Raw genomic sequence first — 26,660 nt, 5'->3', positions numbered from 1 at the left:
TTCTAAATTGTCGGTACAGACCTGATCAGTATTTTGAGGATAATGCGTAAGTCTTCCTGAAATATGTTTAAATATAACTTCCTAGTTGGACTTTGCTGTTGCTGTAACAGGTGCAGTGTCAGCAGCTACCATGAACAGAGATGACAGTGAGAAAGATCACTTTTCATTACCTTGTTTTGCCTGTTACTAGAATCTTGGTTGGATCCATGACTCGGCACGCCAGTCCTGCTGTATGAATGGTCCGTAGCGCAGAGCTGAGCTGCACAATATATGCCCATATCAAAGACTCTGGAAGCAATCCAGCATGCTGCCGTGGTAGAGGTCCATCATGCTGACCTAGAAACAAAATGTTGTAAGCATCAAAAAAAGGCTACTACATAAAACTCAATTCAGCACATCTTGAATTATAGAATTAATTCACAGTCATTTAATTCAACCCTTAACAGTCCTCAAAAATCTTATCTGTTATGCTCTTAATGGTTGGGTTTGGTTTAGTTTGGATTGTTGCATTTTTTTTGGAAGGATGCCACATTTTTAAATCCTGAGAATTCATTAGGTATTATTTTCACTTTCATGTTTTAAAGTTTAGGATGAATAATCACTGCAAAGAGAGAACTCGTTACAAATCACTGAAAATGGGTGGTACAGCAAAATACTTAAGTACTTCAGAAGTGAAACTGCCAGTAATCTGAAACAATGAGCCTGTACCAGCTGCAACAGATCCCATTTTACCTCTTTTATTGTATGAGGGCATACAAATTAAACTTTTCCTATCACCTGATAAAACAACATAACAAGCTAGTTTCAAATTACATTAACAAATCAGACAAGAAGGTTTGGTGGCTAAACATCACTGAACAAAGCTTCATGTATGTTGCGCTGTGACCCAGCTCCCTGACAAGCCACCACTGCATGACCCCTGTCCAGTGGGCCATACAAAAGCAATTCATTGCTCCCCTACTAAATGGATTTTTAGTCCTCCTTTCATAAGTAAAGCTAATTCTTGCAAATACACACCAAAATTCTACATTGCAAACTATTTCTGAGTAATACTGAGCCAGAGATTAAAAAGTAAAGATACAGATAACTGATGCTATTTTTAGTAAGTTACATGTAATACAAAGAAGTTGCTATGTTTGCATGGCACAAAGCCGAAGAGATGTAAATATATCCAGAGTAGGTTCATCTCAATGTTACAAAATATAACTAACATTTCTTGAGGATGCTTCAGTACTGATTTTGCTACATTTTGAGACAAGTAATATCTTTAGTATTCAGTAAAATCATTTAAGTATCCAACTCAGTTGTAAACTTACTGCACTCCTCTCCTTCAAACACTAGTTTCCCGGATTTTGTTTAAGTTTGTGTTGTTTTGGTTTTTTTTTATCCCAGTCTCCCTAGAGGAGCACATTAACATCTGTGCACTTGGTCAAAATAAGTGTGCATGTGTGTGTACACACAAACACGTATTTGTGAGAGCAAAAGTGAAAAAGATTACACCAAAACTTTTAATTAGAAATTTTACTGATTTGGGGGTGATGGGCTGCAAATGTTCCTAGCTTTCATTTTTGAGGGTTTTTTTTGCTTTTAAACTTTAGTTACTTTTTCAGGTTTAAGGTACTTTGGTTTAGATTATAAAGATCAGGACACTGACTCCTTTAAATAGCAGTAAGCCTGGCATGTCTACTGGAGGCTGATTATAATGAGATGTTCTTTGTTTTTTCTGGCCTTCTGATGAATCATTATGCAAATCACTTCCCACAAACCAGCATACCACAAGTCTCACATAGCAAACTTTTCTCCTCAGGATTCTCTCTTCTTCAGGATGACAAAAATTACAATACACAAGATATCATCTGTGTATCCTCCTTTATTAGTTTATAGTTATCTGTATAAAACCCCTTTGTTAGCTGAGGCTTTCTCTAGTTACTACTTGCTGATATAATATACTTTATATTTGGTAAACAGCAACATGTGTAACATGCTTAACAGGAATGTGTACAGACACTAAGTATGAAATCATCAGTATGATGATACATCAGTATGAAATAAGTATTTCCAGAACAAAAATGTTGCTATAATATCCCAACAAGAGAGAACAGCCAAAACTTGTGGAATATTTTTCTGCATGCATCTTAAAAAGCAACAAGATTTGTCCTTTAATAAGGGTTAGTTTATTAAAGCAAAGTAACCAAGAGCAGCTAGGGATCGGGTTAGGAAAGACACATCCTTGCTAGAATTAAATCTTGGCAGGGATGTTAAGAACAGTAAGAAAAACTTCTTTAGGTATGCTGGGGAGAAAAGGACATCCAAGGAGAGTGTAGGCCCTCTCCTGAAGGAAACGGGCAAGGCAGCAACACAGGATATTGAGAAGGCTAAGGTCCTCAGTGACTTCTTGGCTTCAGTCTTCTCTGGCAAGTGCTCCAGCCTCAACACAGAGGCCACAGCAGGTGAAAGCAGGGACTGGGAGAATTAATTATCCCCACTGTAGGAGCAGAGCAGGTTCATGGCCATCTAAGGAATGTGAAGGTGCATAAATGTATGGGACTGATGAGATTCACCCACAGGTCCTGAGGGAGCTGGTGGATGCAGTTGCTAAGCCTCTGTCCATTGTATCTGAGAGATCATGGCAGCCTGGTGAGGTTCCTGCTGACTGGAAAAAAGGGAACATAGCCCCTATCTTTAAAAATGGGAAAAAGGAAGACCCAGGGAACTACAGGCCAGTCAGTCTCACCTCTGTGCCTGGCAAGGTCATGGAGCAGATCCTCCTGGAAAGTCTGCTAAGACACATGGAAAATAAAGGGGTGATTGGTGACAGCCAACATGGCTTCACTAAGGGCAAGTCGTGCCTGACCAATCTGGTGGCCTTCTACAACAAGGCCACAGGGATGGTGGATGGTGGCAGAGCAACTGACATCATCTCCCTGGATTTGTGCAAGGCCTTTGACACTGTCCCACATGACATCCTGGTCTCCAAATTGAAAAGGCATGGATTTGACAGATGGACCACACGGGGGATAAGAGATTGGCTGGATGGCCACACCCAGAGAGATGCGGTCAATGGCTCAATGTCCAAATGGAGGCAGGTGATGAGTGGTGTCCCTCAGGGGTCAGTATTGGGACCAGTGTTGTTCAACATCTTTGTTGGAGACATGGACAGTGGGATTGAGTGTATCCTCAGCAAGTTTGCTAGTGATACCAAGCTGTGTGATGTGGTTGACACCCAAAGGGAAGGGATGCCATCCAGAAGGACCTTGACAGGCTGGAGAGATGGGTCAGTGCCAACCTCATGAAGTTCAATAAGGCCAAGTGCAGGGTCCTGCACCTGGGTCGGCACAACCCCAGGCACAAATACAGGCTGGGGGAAGAATGGCTGGAGAGCAGTCCTGAGGAGAAGGACTTGGGGGTGGTAGTTGATGAGAAGCTCAACATGAGCCACCAGTGTGTGCTGGAGCCCAGAGAGCAACTGCATCCTGGGCTGCATCAAAAGAATTGTGGCCAGCAGGGCCAGGGGAGGTGATTTTGCCCCTCCACTCTGCTCTGGTGAGACCCCACCTAGAATACTGTGTACAGTTCTGGGGCCCTCAGCACAAGAAAGACACAGACCTGTTGGAGAGGGTCCAGAGAAGGGCCACAAAGATGATCAAAGGGCTAGAGTACCTCTGCTATGGAGACAGGCTGAGAGAGTTGGGGCTGTTCAGCCTGGAGAAGAGAAGACTCTGGGAAGACCTTATAGCACCTTCCAGTACCTGAAGGGGTTACAGGAAAGCTGGGGAGGGGCTTTTCATCAGGGAAGATAGTGATAGGACAAGGGGTAATGGTTTTAAACTGAGAGAGGGGAGATTTAGGATAGATATTAGGAAGAAATTCTTCACTATAAGGGTGGTGAGGAACTGGAATGGGTTGCCCAGGAAGGTTGTTGATGCCCCATCCCTGGAGGTTTTTAAGGCCAGGTTGGACGAGGTTTTGTGCAACCTGATCTAGTGGTAGGGTTCCCTGCTCATGGCAGGGGGGTCGGAACTTGATGATCTTTAAGGTCCCTTCCAACCTTAATGATCCTATGAATATTCAGCTGAAAAGCTGAAAGATCAGAGTTCAACGCAACTCCTTCCCCTCAAACAGAATCTCAAGTGAGCAACAGCATCTTTTTATTACTGGAAAGACTGGCTTGAGGCTACAGCTGAATCCAGGCTGCTGCTTTCAGGCTGATTGGCTGCAGCCAGTGTTCCCACACACTAAAGGTACAAGCTAAAACAGCAGAGGAATCAGCTTTGAAATGCCCTTTTACATATTGGTCTGTTCAAAACAAGATAAAAGCAGTTCAGTTTGCTGCAATGCTGACTATAAAATATACCCCATGATGGTCCATCAAGACTGCCACAAATGGCACTTGAGCAAGGTCCCAAGGAGATGAGACCCAAAAGCTCATTCTTCAGGCAAAACACAAACAGCTTTGGAAAACTTCTCAAAAAGTACTGAACACAGGAGGAAAATAGAAGCAAGAATATATGACAATGTTACAAAAGCAATCAGAATTACTTTATGCCAAGTGGTACTTCAGAGGCTTCAAGTTTGATATGAAAAAGGCTTCCCAGCACAGACTGAATCCAAAGCTACAACACGCAAATTTTCAGATTATGTTCTTCCCATGTATTGCAGAGGGCACTCTCCCACTACTTCAATTGCTCTGAGATGCAAAACATAAATACTAATGGAGAAGATGAAAAATTACAGAACAGCCATTCCAAAAACACAGGTTATCCATTACTTTCCCTTGCTGGGTTAAAATAAATAAATAATGCTGACACTGAGTTTATTTTTAAATTCTGTGGCATGATATTCTCCACCAAGCAAGAAGCATCTCCCTTGCACTGTTGTGTGTATATTTCTTTTGTTTCTTAAAAAAAGCATTGAAATGAAATTCAGTTCCCCAGAGCAAGGATAAAATCAAGGATAGTACCAGTGTAGGAAGGAAGAGCTGGGACAGCCAGCTGTAGGACCTGTTTTACATCATCAGGAACACTGTCAAAAAAGCATGCTAACAGCAGTTCTCATCAGTCATGAAAAAAACTCAGAAACCAAAAGGAAGATTTAGCTACACACTAAATTTAACCTCTCAGGCCTGTAAATGAGTCTTTTGCATTGAGAACTGTGAATTGTTCAGTGTTTGCTTAGTGTTCCTGAGCTGAAGCACCACAAGTAAGATAAATGCAGTAGCCTTCACTTCTCCCCCTTCTCCAGAGAAACCTGGGCTTCACAGTTTTCAATATGCAGAAGCATTCTGAACTGCCAGTGCAGCACTATGTTTTGGAAAAAAATCTGAAGATAGTGAAAACTTGAATTTACTTTGAAAAAGATGCAGCTTTTGGCCAAGGTGTTTTAGGATTCACATGTTGTCCTCGACATCACGTTGACTTTCAACATTCATATATTCTTCCTCCTCATCACACTCTAAGTACACAACTAGCTCCTTTTTCAATGGGAGAGGTATTTTATAAAAAATATTCAGCAACTAGGGATATAAGAACTGTATCAGCAACAACATACATTTTGTGCACTCCATAATACTACTGATGTCCCCAAAGGAAAACAAGGTCCAGAAAACATGGCTGTCTTCATTAGAAAGTATTTGTTTGCTGAAAATCAGAATCTGTTTTTGAAAACTACTATTAATACCATGTACACCAATGTATAATTACACAGCATGTTTTTAATAAACAGCCCAAGGGATATATCAAAGGCATGCTTATCTCTGCCAACTACAACAAATCATCTGGACAAAGAAAAAACCCTACTGGCAGCAGAGGACAGTTAGTGATAATTTGCCAGGATTTTCTAGCCATTAGTTTTAAAATACATACATTCCAAATGTGGTTTGCCATTTAATTATTGGACTGTTAGGAATCACATTTCTGTACTTCTGGGTTAACTTGCTAATTTAAGGAGAACATCACTTCTGCAGAGATAAATATAATCTGAAGTTGAGAAGTATCAGAATGGTGGAAGGAAACAAATAAGTTCTAGAATGATAGATTGAATGTTTAGACATTTTCATAGAAATCAAGTGTATTGAGGAAATGTGAGGAATTAGAATCAAACAAAAAGCAACTTTTCAAGTCAATGTACTCCAAGAAATAATTAAGTCAGGCTCCTGATTTTAAAACTTGTGAAACTTCAGTAAAACACAACAGGACAACCTCAGATATTGCACTCTATCATCTGAAGAAAGAGGGTATTTAATTGCATAAAGAAAACAAGCAATAAATTCTATAGAATTCAAAAGTAACAAAGACACCAGTTTGCAGTATAAAAATAAAAGCTACTATTTAGTTTCCCACACCAAATCTCTTTCAAAGTAGTTCTGTAACAGTGTCTGTAAACAGCACAGCAAAAAGAAAAAAAAAACCCCGAGACTGACCACACTGACATGCAAGACAGCTTTGTAAACCAGAATCCTCCTCTTTTAACTGTCAAAGTCTCATGTAGGCAACTGGAGTGTTCAACATAAATAAGGTTGCATACCTGAAATCAAATTCTCTGAGTTCACTGATCAGGTTCACAGTGTTGTGCCTCCTAAAACCTTTAAAAGCAACTGTACTAATCTGGGCCTCATGCTGCAGAGTACCCAACTTCCATCCATTCCCCTGCTTCTCTTGGGAGTCTCCTCTAGGCAGGCAGACGGCCAAGAAACTCTGTGAGGGGACGGAGAAAGGATCCGTGAAGGCAGGCAATTCTGAGAAATCAAGTTATAGGTATGCAATCTTATTTCTCTCTCTTAAATTGCTCCTTCTACTGAGGACCAGACTAGAAAGTGGCAGGTATCAAAAAAAGAAAGGCCAAAGCAAAGATGTGCAGAAAGATTTGGCAAAACTGGGGAATCGCAGTGATTTTTTTCTAATTTATCTAAGACTGGAAGAGTAGGTAATGAGAAGTGCCACAGGCAGGAGAGAGTTCTCTTCCTTACATATCTCTGTAAATTCTGCCCCAACAGTTCATTTTAATTAAATAATACTTTGTTTTGCCTGAACAAAAATCGATGTCTTATCTCCAGTTTGCAATACCATCTCTGCCTATAGAAGGAAGTTGTTGTAGGTAAAAAATGGTACAGATAGTCCACTATCCAGTTTCCAAGACACACACACAAATCAGAACAGCTGCTTGCAATAGATACCTGAGCATATGAACATAAACAAATGTTTACTGGCCTCCGATTACTTGCAGCTCAGAGAACTCCTGAGCTAGAGACAGTGTTTTTGCAGTTAACAGTCCTCAAGTATTTCTTTTCCATGAGAAATCTCACTTTCTCCTTGAATCCAGGCAAATGTCCACAATAATTGGTGACAAAGTTCCATGGTTTAATTATCTTTACACAGGTTTGGAATTTGCTACCTGGCTAGTTACCTTTGTCAGTCCCTAGTCTAAGGCTGGAAGAAGGAGCCAGCTATTGTTGCTTACTCATTTTCTCTTTATCCCTGATGATTTTTCAAACACCTATATTCCAGTAATTTTTATCCCATTATATTCCTATCCAGCTTTAAGAGCACGAAAAGTATTACTCCACTTTTCTGTTCTTCATACAGAAGCTGTTCCATGCTTTTGATCATCCCTGTCACCTCTTCTCAACTTCTATGCCAGTCTTCTACACCCTTCAAAATGTGTAAAGAGGACCACAACTACAAATAGGACTCTGTGATGCACTCACATCTTGGATACAAAGTCTTTAATTTAATTGTTTGTTCTTTTCTTAATAATCTGCAACAATCCATTTCCTATTTACTGCCATTCAGCAAGAGGACAGTACTTTCCTTATCTACTTAACTATATCCCCAGATCTATTATTGAGTGCTAGCATTCATAACCAAGGCCATAATTTTATATTTAGTTACATTTTTCCTTCAATCACACCAGTTTACATTATATCACCTGCTAGATTATTGCCTAGAGTCCCAATCTTGTAAGATCCTTCTGCAATCCATCACAATTGGCCTTTGTTTTTAAGAATTCAAATAATTTGGTATTATCAGCAAACTTTGACAGACCGTTATTTATCTTCAGAGCAAGTAAGTGAATATGTTAAGAAATACAACTCCCAGCACATATTCTTGTGAGACTCCATCAGTGATCTCCTCTCGCTGTGAAAATCAACTGTTCACCCTTACTGTTTCTTATCTGCTAACCATTCTCTTATCTGAGATGAGGATTTTCACTTTTATCTCATCTTCACTTAGTTTCTTTGAGAGACTCCAATGGACTTAATTGAAAACCCAAGATCTTATCTACTGTATCTTCCTCCAAAAAAACTTGAATATATTCACAAGACATGACTGCCCTTCATAGGAGCAAGACTTAATTCTTTTCCAGCATGTCCCCAATAATTTTACTGTAACTGACTATTTTATCTAGAACAGATATCATTATTCTATAATATTCTAGAGAGGTATAAAAACATAACAAGGAACGATTTATATGGAAATTTAAAACCATGGGTGGGAGACACGCAGAAGTCTAGTCCTGCATGTCACAGTCATTAAGCTTGCAGTAGGTGTTCCAAGTTTATCCTATCAAATTTGTTTCAAATCAGGCTCACTGAACTTCCAATTGCATTCTTTCACTTGCCATGGGATATGATAAGTGAAACCAGGGTTTCCTCTGAGATACTACCATCAAAACCAATGGTGGAACCCAAGTTCTAACCTCACTTATTCTGGTCAGCTCAGTGCAAAGCCAGTGGGAATCATTCTGTATATAAAGGATCTATAATAAGCCTCTGAATCAATTATACTCTGATCTACCAGATAGCCAAGTGAAGTTTTCCATGTCAACCTTTGAAACAGATTTAATTCACAGCTAAGACTCTATTTCAAAAGGCACAAGAAAGAAGAAAACTTGGCTTCTGCTTGTCCTTATACACTGGCAGTGTAAAGACATTTAGTGAACATCTATTCCAATAAAATAAGCAAGACCAGGTCATAGTCCTCTGCTCACTCCTACTGCTGGATCTAATTTCAAGGCTGGTCCTGCATTAAGTAAGAAGTTGAGCTAAGAGTTCCAAGAATATCTTCCCACCCTAAACCTTTCTGTGATTCCATTCAGCTGTGGTAATTTCTCCTTCTCAGCATGGAACTGGGATCTACTAATAGTCTTGGCCTGTTGTGTTCCAGACAACACCTGAATGCAGTTTGTGGGACTGCATGGGTCATGAACTGGACATAACAGGCAGTAGGATTGGCAGCATACTGTTTTGGAGGGCAAGAGGGTTTAGCCATATGGATGAGCTCTGGGCATCTTGATGAGCCACAGACTCTGTAGCTGTGACAGATTTTATTTATGAATATAGATGTTGCTTTAGTGACTCCTCTGAAGCTATAGTATAAATCTGAAAAACCCCACACCTATGATCTGAAGTTTGTGTCTGAAAAGAATGTTGCAAGGATATTTTAATAATTTATTGTCTTAACTTGTACTTTACATTTTAAAACATTAACTAAAAAACACTGTCTAATTAGTCCTCACAATATGTTATGAGGAAAAAAAAAAAAGTGGAGGGTACCTGAACAGCAAGCATCAAACTGCCATAGCATGTCTAGTACAATACTGGAAACATCTCCAGTAAGGTGTCAGGTGTCACCCGCTGACAGACCAGCAATTGCGACCCCAGAGTTCTTGGCTCCCAATTCCATTCAAACTTCTTTCCCTGTCAGAGATTTGTAATTCCCTTACAAACTGACACCAGTTCTGCAAATCACTCATAAGTCAAATGTGACCAAAAAGGTAAATTGTTCATTGTTAGACTTTTACAGTAACTTTTAACTCTAGACATACTTTTGTTGTTGTTGTTTTTTTTTAAATACATTCAGAAATGTAATTAACAGAAAAGGAAGAAGGCTTCTCTGATCCAAATCAGCTTATATGACACAACCAATTAGCTAAAAAATTAAGTTGAACAACTATTTCTGACCACCTATTTACTGCTTAAGTATTGGAAATGTTTTAAAGTAGTGTTGTATGATGACGTATTTTTCCTTACCCCATTTTCGTTTTGTGAAGTAGGCATCAGCACTAGGGTCATTGAAGTGTCTGCTCATCATGGTCTCCCCTCCAGCGTGAAAATCATATGCAAACACAAGAGCTTAAAAATAGAAACATGTGACAATTACCAGCTCAAGCATATTTACAATAAAGGCTCAACGCACCAGTTGGGAAAAAAAGACCCAAAACACTTACAATGTTCTCCAAATGCTTTAGTGGTAAACACTTCACGCAAAGTTACTATATTTGAGTGCTGAATTTTTTTCCACATGTCAACCAATACCATGCACTTTGTGTTAACAAGACGAAAACCTAGAAAAGAACAAAACCCTTGTTTAAAATGTAGTGATTTGGAGGAGAAATTTTTAATTTAATATTTTTTTCTTACACAACTCAGATCAGCTAGACTTGAAAAATATGACTAGCATGCTTAGAAATGCTAGTCCTACTGAGACAACTCAATTTTTCTCACCATGTATCCTCCGAAGGCAATATGGCAGGTCATCTTTGCTATTTACAGCTTTATAGCATGATGTAATGTACCCAAAGTTGCTTGTTTTCTGTATCCGATTGGGAGGTGGCAGTGGTTCCAAGGGAAAGAGGCTGTGGTAGCTGTCCACTTCCGCAGGAACTGCTAAAATCAGTTCATACAAAGAAATGTATTAGGGGTCAGTTGACTTTGAGAAAGTTGTTACAGCAGCAGAGAGGATTAAAATTACTGCCATTAATATGCAAATTATTGCACCACCTTCTAGGTGCATGGAAGGTTAAAAATCTCTATTTCCGTTTGAATCAAAATATCTAGGTTCCTTGAAGAAATTTCACAGAGGTAAAATAATTAGCTATCTTCAGCAAAACAGTTACACCAAGTAAAAATCAGCAGAAGAGATGCAAAGTTCCATTTTCTCATTTGCCTTAAAAATTCACCTTTCTAAATGACCTTTCTATGTTGTTTTTTTCCTGCCCAGATTCCTAAGTACTAATTTCCATTCAGACTGTGAGAACCCTGTTTTCATCACAAAAAAGCAAATCTGAACCTTCTGTGTTGTAAAATACTGGTTTAGAAAACAGAGAGAGGGAGTTGCCAGAGGTTTACAAATCAGATTAAGAGATTACCCTTGCAAGAAGAGATACATTTGTACTTCATCTGGATTAGTAAACTAAACTGCATTTTCTACTATATCATGATCATATTAAACACACATTTAAGAAGAAAGGACATTACAACCAAAAAAGCAACCTGTTTCAATCAAGTTGAACATGGTTAATTGTAAATTCTCCAAAAGCCAAATTACAATTAAAAATATATTACTCTCTTGCCTGACAACTAGTACCAAGCTTCTGCTATACCAGCCAATTAACTTCAGAACAACCTAACTTCCTAATTTATATGCATCCTTTAAAAGAATACCAAATATGTACAAAGTAATCCAATACTGTTTATCATGAGGCATTATTGCCTTGATTCTTCTTCTCTCAGCAATTTTAAGCACTCCCAAACATTAAGGCGTTTCAAAACAGAAGAAAATTACAGAAGAAAATAGAAGAAACATCTCTCAGTTCTGAAATACTTTGTATGGTTATTCACAGCCCAAATTGATGACTAAGGCTTCATGAAAAATTAAGAGCAGGTGGCATTTTTTTACAAGATATTATTAATATTGGTGAATACACATTGTATCAGAACAATACAATCACAGTTTAATTTATAAGAAACACTTACCAGGAATATCAGCCTGATCAACCTGGGCCATAGTTATTAAGTGTCTGTTAATCAGTTCCTGAAGAACAAATTAAGTCAAGTGTTGAACATAATAATTCAGTTCACTTTTTAGAAATTCACAGCACACTGTCTGAAGTACCAGCTACTTGTACTGAAGTGTGGGGTGGGGAGGATGAGAGGTAGAAGATCACTAGCTTGAAAATGTTAATGGTAAAATATATAAATTTTTGAAGAAAGGAGCTGCAGAAGGTACACATTAGCTAGAGCCAGCACTGACAGAGGCACCTACTACAGCGAAGCTGAAATAAATAAGAGTCACAGCCACCCCTGCGAGAAGGGCTCATCAACTAACATCTGCATATACTTTCATTCCAGTGAAAGAATTTAAAACTGGATAGGATTACAGCTTAAAGGAATGCAACATAAATGAACTCACACACACCAAAACAGTACATGAGAAGTAAGAATACTTAGCTGAATGGTAAATTCAGATGCAAATTAGATTGCAGTCAGAGATGCTGTAAGTGACCCCCACCTCCTGTTCTTCTCCATCCATTACTGGACTTGACTTTTTAACATTTTAAAACTTTTAAAATTGTAAGTTCTCCACACGGAAAATTGACTGCAAAGATTTTGAGTGGCTATTTCTCTTCTACTATTAGCAATTTTCTTGGGTTTTTCTGCTAGGATACACTCTTTTCCTTTAAATTCTCCATCAGCTTACCTGTCTGAGCTCATCTGCCATGAAGAAGGAAGGTGCATTTGCTTTTGGCTGCATGTAAGCAACATGAGGTGCAGCTGGATGGTAAATGTGGTAGTTTGGAAACACCTGAAAACAAAAAATTTTAAGAAGCAGTTGAAAAGCCTTAAGGGTAGGAAAAATTAAAGAGTTTTGTCACCCTTTCAGTTAGAACTACTGAACGACATATCTATATGCACAGACTGTGTTATAAATATCCTGTCAGATACATTACAATTTCTGTATGTGATATTCATGACTAATGATTTTAAAAGTGTCTAAGTATGTACATGGTTATTTTAACATATTGAAATGCCCTTTCCCCTCCACGATAAATATAAGTTATTTAATCTATCAGAAAAAACTCTGCATTTTTTATGTTTGCTCATTATGTATGCATCCACTGAGATACACAAAATGCTTTCTTTCTATTGCTGTATGAAAAAAACCAAAATCCTACACAGAACTAAATGAAAAATACAATTTTAAGGACCAGATTTTTTAAAATAAGTGATATTGGAGAACACTTGCAACAATTAAAAGGCAAAATCTTAATATAAAAGTTTCAAAGTATTACAAATAATCTCTGTAGTAGTAACCAATTCAGCATCTGGAAACGCCCCACTCTTCTGTATCAAAAGCAAACCTACCATTCCTGTGAGAGGTGCTGGAGTTGTATCAGTGTAGAAGTATGTTGTTCCACCCACTGTTTCCTTCTGAATCACCTGGCCAGTAGATGGAGGCTGAGAGACAGCATTAGCAACAGAAGCAGAGGCACTAGTAGGCACCATATAGTTTGCTGGGTTAGGAGTATGACTTCTTCTTCGAGGAGCAGGAGATGTATGTGGAGTTATTTTGGGGGAATGAAGAGGAGAAGATCCTGCTGATAGTGACATTCCTTGAAGAAAAACAAGATGATATTCTTGATCAAATCTATCATCAAAAAATTAGCAATTTGAAAATAAAACCAAAAAACCAAAAACCAGCAGCCTTTACTACCAATAATATTCTGAGAAGGTGACACATTTTAAGGATTGCTACATCTATATGAAGAGTTAAGAGGTAAAACATTAAGAGCAAGACTGAACAGATACTTTCCCAAAAGTTTTTGCTAAATTCAGAGAAAAAAGCTTGGGAACTTCATGATCTATACATGAAGAACTGGAATGAAAGATGTAGAAATAGCAGAAAAGGGAGATGAATCAAATAAATGCTGTGTCTAGAAATGAGTTGATTCAACTGCAAAAAATTAAATTATTAATGACTATAAGTGAATGTTTACATAAGTAACATTAGTAGTCAATGGCTTTTGCCAAGCTGTAACTCACTTCACCCGACCACATGTCTACCTTTTTCTAGAACTACCTCCACAGCTATCAATATTAGAGTTAGATCTCCAGTAACTACAGCACACAAGCAATACACAAGATGCTACTTCTAATAGTTCCACGGAATTTATGTCTTTTCCCATAATTCCTATACTAAAAAAATGTCCTCAAGTAGATCTATTTGATATGCAAAGTTAGGTAACTTCTCAGAATATTAAGTCTGTCAGGGATCCATGCTGAGATCTTCAAATTTATTTAAAATTATTTTATTGACTGGTGTTCAACATCAGACAGGAAACTCAACTGAAACTTGAGATGCTCAGCTTCTAAATAAAGTGCACCACTGGGGAAAAACTAGGGCAACATTTTTTCCTCCACACATGTTTTTTAGTTACTAGAAACTAGTTGAGTTACTTCAAGAGTCATTGTAGGCAGAATTCTCAGATAAAATTAGTTATAAAAATTTAGATGTCAAAGAAACCTTCCGGGTGAGGATAAGATTACCCTTCAGAAAACTCCTAGTATTACTATTAGAAAATCCTAGATATCTAGGCAGAGTAATACACAGGATAACATCCATGAAACTTGCTCAGTTCAGACTGGGATGTACTTTCTCTTTAACTTAATTCTAGTCTAATTTAATTCTAGTTAGAATTGTATTAGTTATGCTAAATTCTTTTTTTTTTTTTTAAAGGTATGTAAGATACACAACTGTTATATTTAATGCTCTATGGATAGCTGACAATTCCTCTCTAATTAAGAATTCAGTTAGCTTATAAGTGCTCATTACCAGACCATTTTTAAGTGGAAACAATTTAAGCAAGTGTCTGAGTAATAAAAACAAGAGCAATTTTTTTTTTTTTTTGCATACACACATTTTAGTCACCAAAAGCTAGTTCAGTTACTTCAAACAAGAGGTATTGCACACAGAGTTCTCAATAAGCATCACTGGTAACATGCAGGAGTATTTTTACACTTGTGTCTTGTCGCTACAGCAGTTTCATCCCTCCTACATTTACTTTTTTCTTTTTTTAAACAAACTACAAAAGCAACTAAACAATATTATTATTACTAGTTTAATCAGCAGTTGGGGAAAAACTATTTTTAAGCTCTGTTATACTAATTATATTAGCATAATATTTTTAAGCTTCATTTAGATCCAATTATGTACTTTTTGACATATCAAAAAACAGGCATATTAATTGAGCTCAATTATATCTTTTGTTCTTGAAAATTTAATAATTCCAACAAAACAAACAAGATTTTTTTTAATGTAAACCATAAGAAAATCTTACACCTTCCTCTTTAGTTGGGTCATGTATTAATTTTGTAAAATATTAAAATGTAAGAATATGATAAATAGACAAATACTAAGTCTACGCTTCTCTGGGCCAGACCTTTATATTAATACACGTGTGTGTACACACGCTTTATAGATAACCAATATTGTGGAATAACTGCTTGTTGATTATTAGCTTAATAAAATGTGAATGTCTAATTTTTAAAGTACTTCTTATTGGTAACATACTTAATCTCCTAAAAACGCATTTACAAATCAACTGTATAAAATTTTATTCATTGTGACAGCACTGGTTTATGCTGCAAAAGAAGTTTCCATTAAGATTTGAGTGATCAAGTAACACTTAAATATTTTAATAGTTTCTGTATAGGTTGCTGCATTTTTAACAGAAGACTAAGACATGAATGCATTCTTGATCCACTGTGGGAAAGAGCAATTTCAAAAGAAACAACATATTGCTATGAAAATTTGAAGGATGGCTAATGAAAATGGCCATAAAACTGAAGCAGCTCTAGAAGTGTCGATGATGTTCAAGGGATTCTCTTCATCTAGGGACAGTTACTGACATGTCTTTTTCTTTTTATTCCAATAAAACATAGTATTAACTGAAATCTTTGCAAACATGTAAACTCTACCAGATTTTAAAAAAATAGTTCATTGAAGCCAGTTATTTCTCAAAAAAATGTTCAACTATAGAAACCAGAAAACAAACAAAAACATCTTTCAAATACCAGTGAAAAATTAGCTGAAGACTTCTCTATGTTAAAACAAAAACTGTGCATATAAGACACAGGATACTGTAAATCTTATCTTAAAAATGAAAGCAAGGACATGCAACCTTGCTAAAATTACATTGCGACCTTCTACTGAAAAGTTCTCAGAAAATAAAATAATCCATGACTAGTAGTTCTTACAGATATACTTTCAAAGGTTTCCACTGTAAGATTTACTTTTAAATATATATATATATATATATTCCTGCCAAAGAATAGTTACAAATATAAATCCATAATGTCTTTGCTTGGGTATTAATGCGAGATTGAAAGAGAACAAACACACACAAATCCTTTTAAATACCCTTCTAGCCTTAGTTAGGTCTGATTTTAGAAGGACACAGAGTTCAGTGAAAATCATCTGGAGGGCAGAACACACAGGCTTCTCATCTGCCAGTACACATAGTATGTTCAAAACAGAGAGAAGCTCAAGTACCACTGGTTTTATGCTACTAGAACAACATATTGCAAGTTATGAGAAATTTGTTGCTAGTGCTGCAGGGAGTACCTGCAGCAGGGCCTGAGGCAGCAAACACTCAGGTGATAGACTCTTCTGAGACCTGCATTAACTCTTCAGAGTCTAAATAAATATTAACTATTAAAAGTCCATTATCACATAAAAAAGAAAAAAAACCCAACACTTAATACAGTGAAATTCATGCATAGCTAAGTGCTTACAGAAGCAAGTCACCGAGTGCACAAACTCAAGCAGATCTCAGTGTCATTAGTATTTCAATCAGTTAAAACCTTACTAATATTAATATTTAACCACAACAAAACAGAGGAAAGTAAAAGAAAATGGCTGTATAGAAAGGTGAACATATATTCCTACTGACTCAAACTGAAGGAAAAAGTCTGTAATGAACACACGATCGTAACAATGTGGTGAATATGGAACAATTAGACAAACTGTTTTCAGTAGCACAATTGACATAAACACTTGCTCACTTAAGGACCTAATCAAAATATGGTTTTAATTTCTTTATATATATGTATAAAAATCATACCAGTGTCTCTCACCAAAAAAAAAAATATCACATTTTTAACCTTTCCCTATGGTCAGTCTAGCATTCCCCTATACTAAGATTTCAATACCAAAAGTACTAAGACAGACACCAAAAAGCAGTTTTGAATTGTCCTTCCTGATACTTATTTGCTCATAAAGGTGGCTCTCAATTCCTTGTCTCTGTGAATCTTTACACACTTAATGAAGTTAAATGCTATCTTGCAAGGCAAACTGCAAGGAGAAAGGGCTTCTTTCACTTCACAAGTATTTACATCTAAAAAAAGGTGTTATAGTATCATACCAACATAGAAAGGGTTGCAGGATTCAAAGGCCTTTTCACAAAATTCAGTGACTGTACAGGCTATAACACTTTAATTTTAGGTAGAGAAAAAGATCATACCTACATATCTCTTTTTATTGTTATATTTTAACTTCTAGCATTTTTTTTTATTTTTGAAATTTCATTGTGACTGAGGAAAGGGAAGTGGTAGATTTTCAAATTCATTTGAGATGGTCCTCAAAGATATTTTAGGAGATTAACGCTTCCTAAAAGCTTTGTAGCATGGAAGATTTTTGAATTAAGAAGACCGATTGCATTTTGAATCAAAGAATTTATACAGACAAACAAAATCAGAGAGAGGGCTTCAAGCATTAGCTCCCATTAAGGACTCAGGGTCTACAGTTTGACTCAATGGAAGTTTACAACCTAACAAAACACGATTTCAGTAAGTTCATGTGTCTCATTAAGCTGGCCTACAACCTAAACACTTTTGAAAAAACAGAGGAATTCAATAAATGTTCTATACATACCTTCTTACCTTTACCTACAAATCGATTCATCTAGAACCATTTATCTGTGCATCTGAGGTTTCATTCAAAGATCAAAAGTGAAGCATTTACCATTTTATCACTCTGAAGTTTTTGCACTTTACAGACACTCTAGACTATTAGGTACACATTTTAAGGAATGACTAAAAGTAAATAATAAAACCAGACTATTTCAGTAATATCTTTCAAGTAGTATCCTTAAATTCACCGTATTTTTTTTTTTATTATAAGCTCTCTATAAAGTCTTTGGCATTATAGCTGCCTATTTCCAGTTAAATCTGCTTAATTCCCTAAACACCAGAGTCATAAATGCTTTCTCCTCAATTTTATTTGGGATAAAACTAATTTTACAGGGTTTTTTGCCTTCTTACTCTTTTGTGTCATTCTGGCATGACTGTGGAACTTCCTCTGCAGAACAGCTGCACCATACTTGCTTAGGGAGGTCAGAGGAAACTCTTGGTGCCTTAGGCCCCACAAACCACCTGGGCTGAAGGTGCTCCATTTCCAACTGGGGTGACAGGCTGAGATCTACCATCACATAGCCCATCATGAATGGAGATGTGTCGACTGGACACAAACCCATCACCTGACCTCTAAGCCTGCAGGTTCACACTGGCAACAGAAAGGGGATCTCTTACACTCTGCACCAGTTCAGAGCCCACCTTGGGCTAAACACAGAAGCAACAGCAATTTGCTGTCATTGCCATTGATGACAAAGACATGACTCTAACTATAACCTAGCCTAAGCAAACCCAAGCCAAAGATTCTCTCTGCTGGGGGTAAACATCTGCTCTCTTCTCTCAAGTGTAACACAGTAATGAGGTCTTACCATTTTGATGACATTCATTGATTTTTTTCATATGCTTTTTGGTATATTTTAATGGCTCTATTACTCTGAAACTGCTACATAGATAAGCTTATTAGCAAAAGTACAATTTGAAGACTGTCAGCAGATTGCTGCATTTCCCATATGGATGATAAACAGGATGTGTTTGCTAGCAAGGGAACTGAAGGAACAAAAACAGCATATTATCTAAAGGATCTTAAGGGAAGGTTTGGAAAAGCTGAAGGAGATCTGTTCAAAGCTCTTCAATAGGACCATTTTCTTCAGCTATTTGTGTAAGTCACATTTTATCTCACTATGTCTATTCAATGCTACTGAGATGAAGACTGACTCAGTGTTGAGATTATGCTAGAAAGCACTTATCTAAGTCAATATACATAAAAGTAAGAGTAACCTTCTTCCATGCTACACCCTAATGGATATGTCAACTGGATACAACAAGTTATCTACTAAAAGTATAGGTTTCAGTTCCTTTTTCCAGCATTTCTGCAGTACTGTTGATAAGACAGGTGAAACAAATAATTCTCCAGGGAGAATCAATTTTGTGAACAGTTACCTAAGAAATACTAGATGTCAAAAATGGTTTTGGTTTATATCCACCTTTGGGAAAATCTCAAAAATTGGAGATGGGAAGAAATCTTTTCCATTCTTATCATGGAAACAACAGGATTGTTATAATTTACCAACTTGGTTATTAGTAACTTACACTATAGAACTTTTAACAAATCATTCCTATAACTTTTCCTTATTTCTTATGGTTTTTTTCCACTTCCCTGTAAGCTACTATAAGTGATCTTAATCTCATGCAAATGCTTAAATCTTAAATGTTTACTGAAAGTTATTCTACTGCAGAATATACACCACTTAATGAGAAGGAGACATCTTTATGTAAAGGAAACTTCTTATAAACTCTTTATATGGGTTTAATTTGAATTTGTTTTCACTTATTGAAAGCTGACAGATCCCAACAATATTTTTAATGACAATTTTGTAACATATTTAAATATTTTTTTATTCTCTTATCCAGTATAACCTAAATGGTGAAGTTTTCCCCACATAAATACTGCTTTCTTATTTAAGAACCTTTTAGAAAGAGCACCTCCTAACTCACCTTCAGGAAACAGAATACAACCATAACAAATTCTGTTGTCAGCTAAGCCATTTATATAAAAATAAATGTATATTAGTATTATTTACACAAGACATTCAGGTTCAAAGAATTCTGCATTCGGTGTAGAAAAAGAAGCTTCTAGAGAAATTAAAAGAACCCAACCCAGATCCCTACTCTGAACTATATCCTTTTTTTTTGCCTGAAGTTAGCTCCTGTGAATACCTTCCCATCCCTCTCATCCATAAACAACAGTATTTGAACGTAGACAGTTTTCAGCATTGGTATGTATACTTCTAGGAGCTCAAATTGTCGCATGAACTTCTTTCATCAACAGTGTTACTTATCCTTTCAAGTATTACTTACAGATAGTAAAGAAATTGGACTGTGAAGGATCCCTCTGAGATCCCACTGGACACTTCCCAAAAGCAGATCATTTTACTGTATTCTATTTAATCCTTTATACACTTTTCAATCCAGGTGACAACGCTGAGAGGCATATAAACACAACAGTTTTCCAATAAGACTGTACAGCACAATACAGTATGAATCAGACAGTACTGCAACATGTTCATTTGGTCAGCAGAAGCATCACTTTCCCAGCCTGTTCCAATAGTTGTAATGTGAGCTAAGTGCTGGCTCCTTTCACATTGACCCTGAGATTTATCCCCTGGCATCAGGAAAGACTTAGGTTCAGTTTAATATATGGTAATTGCCAGTACCATTCGAAAAAATCCAAACATGTAGAATATTTGCCCCTCTGCCTTTTGGCAGCTACCTAATGCTTCTTGTCTGTTGGAAGAGATTGCCAAAGGTTTAAGTACCTACAGAAACCTGCTAAAGAATCTGATGTGTAATATTCAGATCTACTGATGGTTTTACATTAAAACTATTTAATTAAAAATAAAAATATTAGAATAAAGCTAACTTTTAAAACTCAGAAGTCCAAAAGATATATGACAAGCCTGAATTTTCTAAGTGTAAAAAAAAAATCTTGTTACTCAGAATTGTATGACTGCAAGAAACACACTTTGGTAAGTTTTAAACTTGGAAAATAGTAATAAGTTAGTCTGAAAAGGGAGATTACAGATTACACGTACAATAACAACACTACTTTGCAAGTCAAATAAATTTAGAATAACCTTATCTTCTACTTTTAGTTTTATATAAAGATTTTTAAGTCCTCATATATACTCACTAATGTTGACAATAATTAATTCTAGATTACATACCTCAGAAACAAATCAAAAGAGCAGATCCATGTCTCAATCAGAGCACACATTCCTTGTGGACTGCAGTGCACTTCCAGACTAGGGGTAGCTTAAATCACCTTCAGATACTGCTCTGGCAAGAACCACAGAGTACTGTAAACTGCTAATTCAGCACCCCTTTTGCTCAAAAAGAGCAAGGAAGTTAGGCTGAGTCAATTTCATTGCTGCTGTGGTTAAAGAATTTTCACAGCCTGCAGTGTGATTTCCATCCATACTACTGGAAGATTAATCCCAAATTCCTGGACTTTTATATGCCTGAACACTGTCTTAAAATTAAGAGCTAAAGTAGGGAGTGGCTACATTAATACCTAATACATCTGATCACTATCTATACAGAGTTATGCTTGAGATAATTGTAAGCTAAAAGAAGCAACTGTATTGAAAATCATTACTCCCAACTTACCTGGTGCTAGCCCAGCAGTAGCAGGACCTCCCATAGAGGGGTGAGAGAACAAGGCTTGAGAGAAGGCAGACATACTTGACTGGGATACATTACTCAGCCTGGAGGTTGATCCTCCTTTCGGAATAAACTCACTTGCAGAAGGATTTGGTGTCTGTTTTAAAAAAAAAAAGTAAACTAAATTTTTATTTTAAATGTGAAGAGATGGACAATGCCTATTCGGCAGAAAATACTTTATACACAAGCCTACCAAGTGCAAGGGGTATTTTTAAGTTACATACAGCTTGCTGACAAGAATAGTACACATTGGAAGCTGGTCTGCATGAACAAATATAAATGTTTTTCTAGCTTACATCTGAAGTAGTATGAGCAAGCCTTCCATATGAACAGCTGATGTATGAGTTCATACAGACACTTTGCCAAAGGCTTTCCATAAACATTATATTATATAGTTGGAGAACAAACTTGCCACTGAGAAAGGCTTGCCACTGCTGAACAGACTGTCCCCACAGACTTAAGAGATTTCATCTCAAGCTAAGTAGCAGTTCAAATTCATGCAGTAAAAATTATTCCTACCCAGTAAGTCCTTGTCTATATTTCAAATACTCCTATATGTTCCTTTTTTGTGAAATTAACTTCTGTTTTTATTATCTATTCCATTTACATAGCACCTTTAATAATAAGGTTTAATTTAATAACACAGAAATAAATAGCAGAGTGAGCACTAATTTAGACAGTGAAGAAAAGTATTTTTTTTTTGTTAATTTGTTTTTACTACATTTATTTGAATACTTCAGCCAAGTATCACAGTATTAATGTATTTCAAAATGCTGGAAAAGAAAGAGGATTCTAATAGCTGTAAAATTAAAGAGGATTCTGAGGTTTAAAAGCAAATAATAAGAATATTCCAACTTTAATCACACATTAAATTTGAATGGCTAAACACCTGATGATGTTACACTTTCTATATGTTTATGTGCCTGGATATTCACAGAACAGCTATAATCAGATGTGTAGATTGGTGAAGTAAAAGACTTATATTTACATGGGTAAAAAATTCAAAAGAATCTTAAAACTCTTCAATCACATTTAGTTAAGGAAAATTTACTAAGTTATACACTAATGCAACAACAACAACAAAAAGGTAAGTCATATTATACAGACTGCAAACAAGTAACTGATACATTTAAACTCAAAAGGTAATATTCCAGACTTATCAGAATGTTAGGTGCAGGAATATCTTAGACAATGGTGCTCCTCTAGATAAAATCTGGCATGCAACAATTCAGCCAAATCTGCACTGAAACTGGAGAAAATTACAGAGGTTGTAAAAAGTTGAGTAGAATTTGTACAAATAGTGACACAGCTGAAAAGCCATCATCAAACAAAGTAACTGGGAGAACAAAGGATGGAATTTGCAGCATCTTGCCTGAAGTACATAATTTCAACTTTTTTCCACTGCTAAAGCTACCCATGACACAATGACAGATCTACCACACCTATATACTCTGTCAACTAGGTGACAACGGCAAGATAGGACAAAAAAACTGAAGCATGCAAGTGGAGAGAAAGACACCTTCTAGAACTTCAGCCTTTCTTAGAGCAACTGACAGATTTCCCAAAATTCCATCCATTTAATTCCAGCTAAACTCTTTACAACTTTCACCGACTTATTCAATCAATGCCTAAAGAACAACAGGTCTGCTTTTTATGTCCAAATGCACTGTGCAAGTGTTCACAGACCAGTTTTGGTCTCTAGAAGTTATTTATATATCCATTATGATTTTAAAATGAAGCTGCTTGACAGTTCCACTTAAAACGGTAGGTGTTTTAGTTTATCCAAGCGAAAGAGAAACGCAATAATCTGCAGTTTGGGTTTATGCTGTAGAATTATGAACAGCAGAGGGGGTCAAATCCTGATGGAAAGTCAGTTTTCCACAACTGTGGATCAGAATCAAAGCCTGATAAGGTCAAATTGTTTCTATATAACTTTGATGAAAGCCTTTTATATAAGAGCTTTGATTTGTACAGCTAGACCCTTTCCTATAAAGCCTGTTTTACTTCTCTGTGATGTTACAAAACACAAAGCTGAAACCCAAGACTTTCCCCACTGGTAAAAAAGTGATTTAAATTTTGGTTCCAATTTTAAAAGCCACTTCCACATTCAAGCTGTTTTCTAAATACAGAAAAATACCTAAGCTCCACATCCACCAGCCTGAATAAACTAATCAAACTAGACTAGACTAAGTGAGAGAATGGAATATCACTATTAGTTCTTTAATATTTAATCTTCTCGTTATTTTTCAGTATTTGTAGAGAACTTATTCTGCACCAGTGAGTGTATGCAAATACACCAAAATGATGAAGCCATATCCTTAATGGCCAATGATTCAAAAAACATGTTCTTGGTCTGGAAAAATATCCTGCTTTCACACTGGCAACTCATAATACAAAGTGTTGGTTTTACATCTGAATCAACAGTAAGCTTGAAAACCTGTTTAAGAGGGGACTATGCTCTAAAATCCTACAGGCTGTTTTTACAGTTTTTGTTAGAATTTTTTCAAAAATTGCAAAATGAGGTTGAGTAAAATAAATTTAAATTTGCATATGAGTGAAAATATTGTATAGCTAATTAGCAAAAACCATTTTCTTTATTCTGTTTAAATTTCCCACTAGCACAGCTTGAAAACAAATTTCACTTAGTCATTAATTACTCATCTCAGAGTAAAATAGCTTGTTCATGCTAGACCAGGCTTCAAATTTTAAGTCTGAGTAAATCAGGATTAGTAAAAATTAGAAAGAAAACAAGTATTGAAAACTTTTAATAAGCTGTGGGAAGGATTAAAAGAAAGGAGATGCAAGAAATACTTAGAGGACATGTAATGAATTATGCAATACTGTGATGTTAAAAACAAAAGTAGCAAATGCACTTGTTAAAACTCAAGAAACACAAAGCCCACTAGTGCTGTCCACACTATGCAACAAACTAAAAGGCTGTTTTTCAGTTTCAAATGCAACTGTCCTATATAAAGGCCAAGATTATTTCAAAACATTAATGTTTTCAACAAATACAGCTATATAACATATGTCAGATGTTTCTACAACCCACCTAAAGTAACTTCCACCTCATGCATTTACTGAAATTACCACAATTCCTTTTTCATCTCAACCTGGCCAGTTTAAATCACACCCTCCTTCTTCCAGTATATTCATAACATTGTCAAACTAAAGATGGGAAGCAACTTTCCTAGGAATTTTCTGAATTAATACCTGCATCATGCAACCTCACCAGAATGATTCCATGAAGAAATTTCAACAAAAAACCCTATTTTCAGATTCTTTATGCCTGTGCTCTCTTGAAGAGAGAGAAGCCTTTTCAGTCAGCTTTGCAAAGAAACTTCCAAAGACAGGCTAGAAAACTAAGTCAATTCAGCTCCACATACACAATGTCTATACTTTCATATATCAAAGCACAACTAAATAAAGCACATAAAAATATAGTCCAAATGAAGGCTGAATTTAGTCATGATGAAATTAGTAAGGGTGGAACAACAAGGCAGGGGGAATGCCTATAAAATAACTGATTTGTGTCACTATTCCCCACAGAATTTGTCTGTTTGGTGGCTTTTATGCTTTTAAAGGTATAAGAGGGAACACCATTAAAACAGTGTGGAGGGGAAGAAACAAATCCTTAAAGCAACATAGAGAAGTATTCTGTAACACAGAGATACACAAGTTATGGAGCCTTTGAAAGGTCATGCAGGGATCCCACAGGACCACTGGAAATCACCCTTCTCTTTCTCATCTCCAGTGCAGCATCTCACAACACAACACAGAGCTGTACAGCAGCAGCAGCGCTGTCACCTCTGTTTCACTGGCTGCAACACTATTTTGTTGGATTGGTTCTGGTCCTACATTCTACCTAAAGTAAGAAATAGACCAATTTCAATTTTTCAAGAATGTGCTAATGTACTTACCATGCTAAAAATTGGATACAAGCCTTTTTGTTCTCTTTTTATGATCTCCTTCACCTCCAAATTCATGCTGATCTGTTCTGACATCCCCAAATTGCATAATCCTGTAATGGTTACAGAAAACCACTGCTAAACTACACCCATGCTACAAGCAGGGCAGTCCTCTACCAGTGTATTATTGGCATAGTTTCCATCATCTCTTAAAAATCTGTGAACATGAAAAACTGTTGCTTATGTGTGCTTATTTTTTTGTTGCTGTTTGTTAGGGTTTCTTTGTTGCTGTTTTCAAATGGACAGAGGTGAAATACAAGGAGGGTCGCTTTAGAGAGCTGCAACCCCTCTGCTTTTAGAAGGACTCCTTGTCAGCTACAGCATGAGGGAAGAACACATTCTGGAATGTCAGAGCAGCCCAAGAGACACTGGAGGTCAGCAAGGTCTTCAAAGCAAGTCTCTTTCCCTCCCACCATTGCATTTGTGCAACATGCTTCCTTACCACAATTACTGTGACATGTCATCACATCACCTATACAATAAGCTCTAATAAATTTAATTTCATCAAAATTATTAGCCCTATTGCTCTACTGCTCTTTCAGAAGCATTAGAGGTAATTTCAGTAAAACTGGGTAAAATTTGCTGGCTAAAGACTTTTAAAACAGAATACAGGCTCAGACAAATAAAACTACTAGCAAAGTTTTGCTGCATCTTAGCAAACAGGTCTCACTGGAATGTAAACTTTAAAAGACTCAGAATATTTCCACATTTCTTGAACAAATTACTTCAAAGTACTGTAAAAACTAACATGTTAGAAGTTCATGTTCTTGGTAGAAAGTATTTGAAAAATACATTTATCTGAATTTTTTTTGTTCAAGAAGCAACCAAAAAGATCAGTTATTCATGGTGCTTCAAAACTGATCTGTGTAAGATTAAAAAATATATTCCTACTATTTTAAGCAGAATTGCCATTTGCTATTATAATATGTACCATGCAGTGGTGCACTGGCTCAGGGTATTTATTAATGTAGGGTGGGACAATGAAGAACAAACTTTAATTCAGTATTTTTTGCTTTTTCAATGCACAACCCAGAATACAATTCACCCTGTGGCCTCCACTCCTAATCTTTTAAGTGTAACAGCGTTCAAAGTAAATACATCTGAATTATAAATACACAGCCACAGCTGAGAAACAAAAACAACACTTTGCAATGCATGTTGCAAACTACCCTGCTTTTTAAAACAGCCACTTTTTGACAAAAATGTTTAAATATTGCATGATGAAATAAGAGTGTTCCCATATCTTAAACCATACATTTGGAAGAGTGAAGATGCAAGTAGTTATG

The 26,660-nt window shown here is 36.5% G+C and overlaps 1 protein-coding gene across 7 annotated transcripts in view; it reads right to left on the bottom strand.

Annotated features, from left to right (window-relative positions):
* The window catches only part of PAN3 (poly(A) specific ribonuclease subunit PAN3), an 82,294-nt gene that overhangs the window by 15,595 nt on the left and 40,039 nt on the right, over positions 1 to 26,660 (bottom strand). For 6 of the 7 annotated variants that reach the window (XM_051618514.1, XM_051618494.1, XM_051618522.1 and 3 more), the window contains 8 exons: positions 21,353 to 21,503; positions 13,142 to 13,389; positions 12,477 to 12,581; positions 11,753 to 11,810; positions 10,502 to 10,663; positions 10,225 to 10,341; positions 10,028 to 10,129; positions 171 to 336 (listed from right to left, as the gene is read on the bottom strand). In XM_051618514.1, the coding sequence (XP_051474474.1) occupies positions 171 to 336; positions 10,028 to 10,129; positions 10,225 to 10,341; positions 10,502 to 10,663; positions 11,753 to 11,810; positions 12,477 to 12,581; positions 13,142 to 13,389; positions 21,353 to 21,503 (1,109 nt within the window). The remainder of the gene's footprint in view (positions 1 to 170; positions 337 to 10,027; positions 10,130 to 10,224; positions 10,342 to 10,501; positions 10,664 to 11,752; positions 11,811 to 12,476; positions 12,582 to 13,141; positions 13,390 to 21,352; positions 21,504 to 26,660) is intronic. The other variant, XM_051618503.1, reaches the window with a different exon arrangement.

Source organism: Apus apus, chromosome 1 (assembly GCF_020740795.1).
Source record: "Apus apus isolate bApuApu2 chromosome 1, bApuApu2.pri.cur, whole genome shotgun sequence".
In the NCBI taxonomy this organism is placed as follows: domain Eukaryota; kingdom Metazoa; phylum Chordata; class Aves; order Apodiformes; family Apodidae; genus Apus; species Apus apus.
Note: the sequence above shows the minus strand (reverse complement) of the source record. Positions and strands in the feature narration are given on the sequence as shown.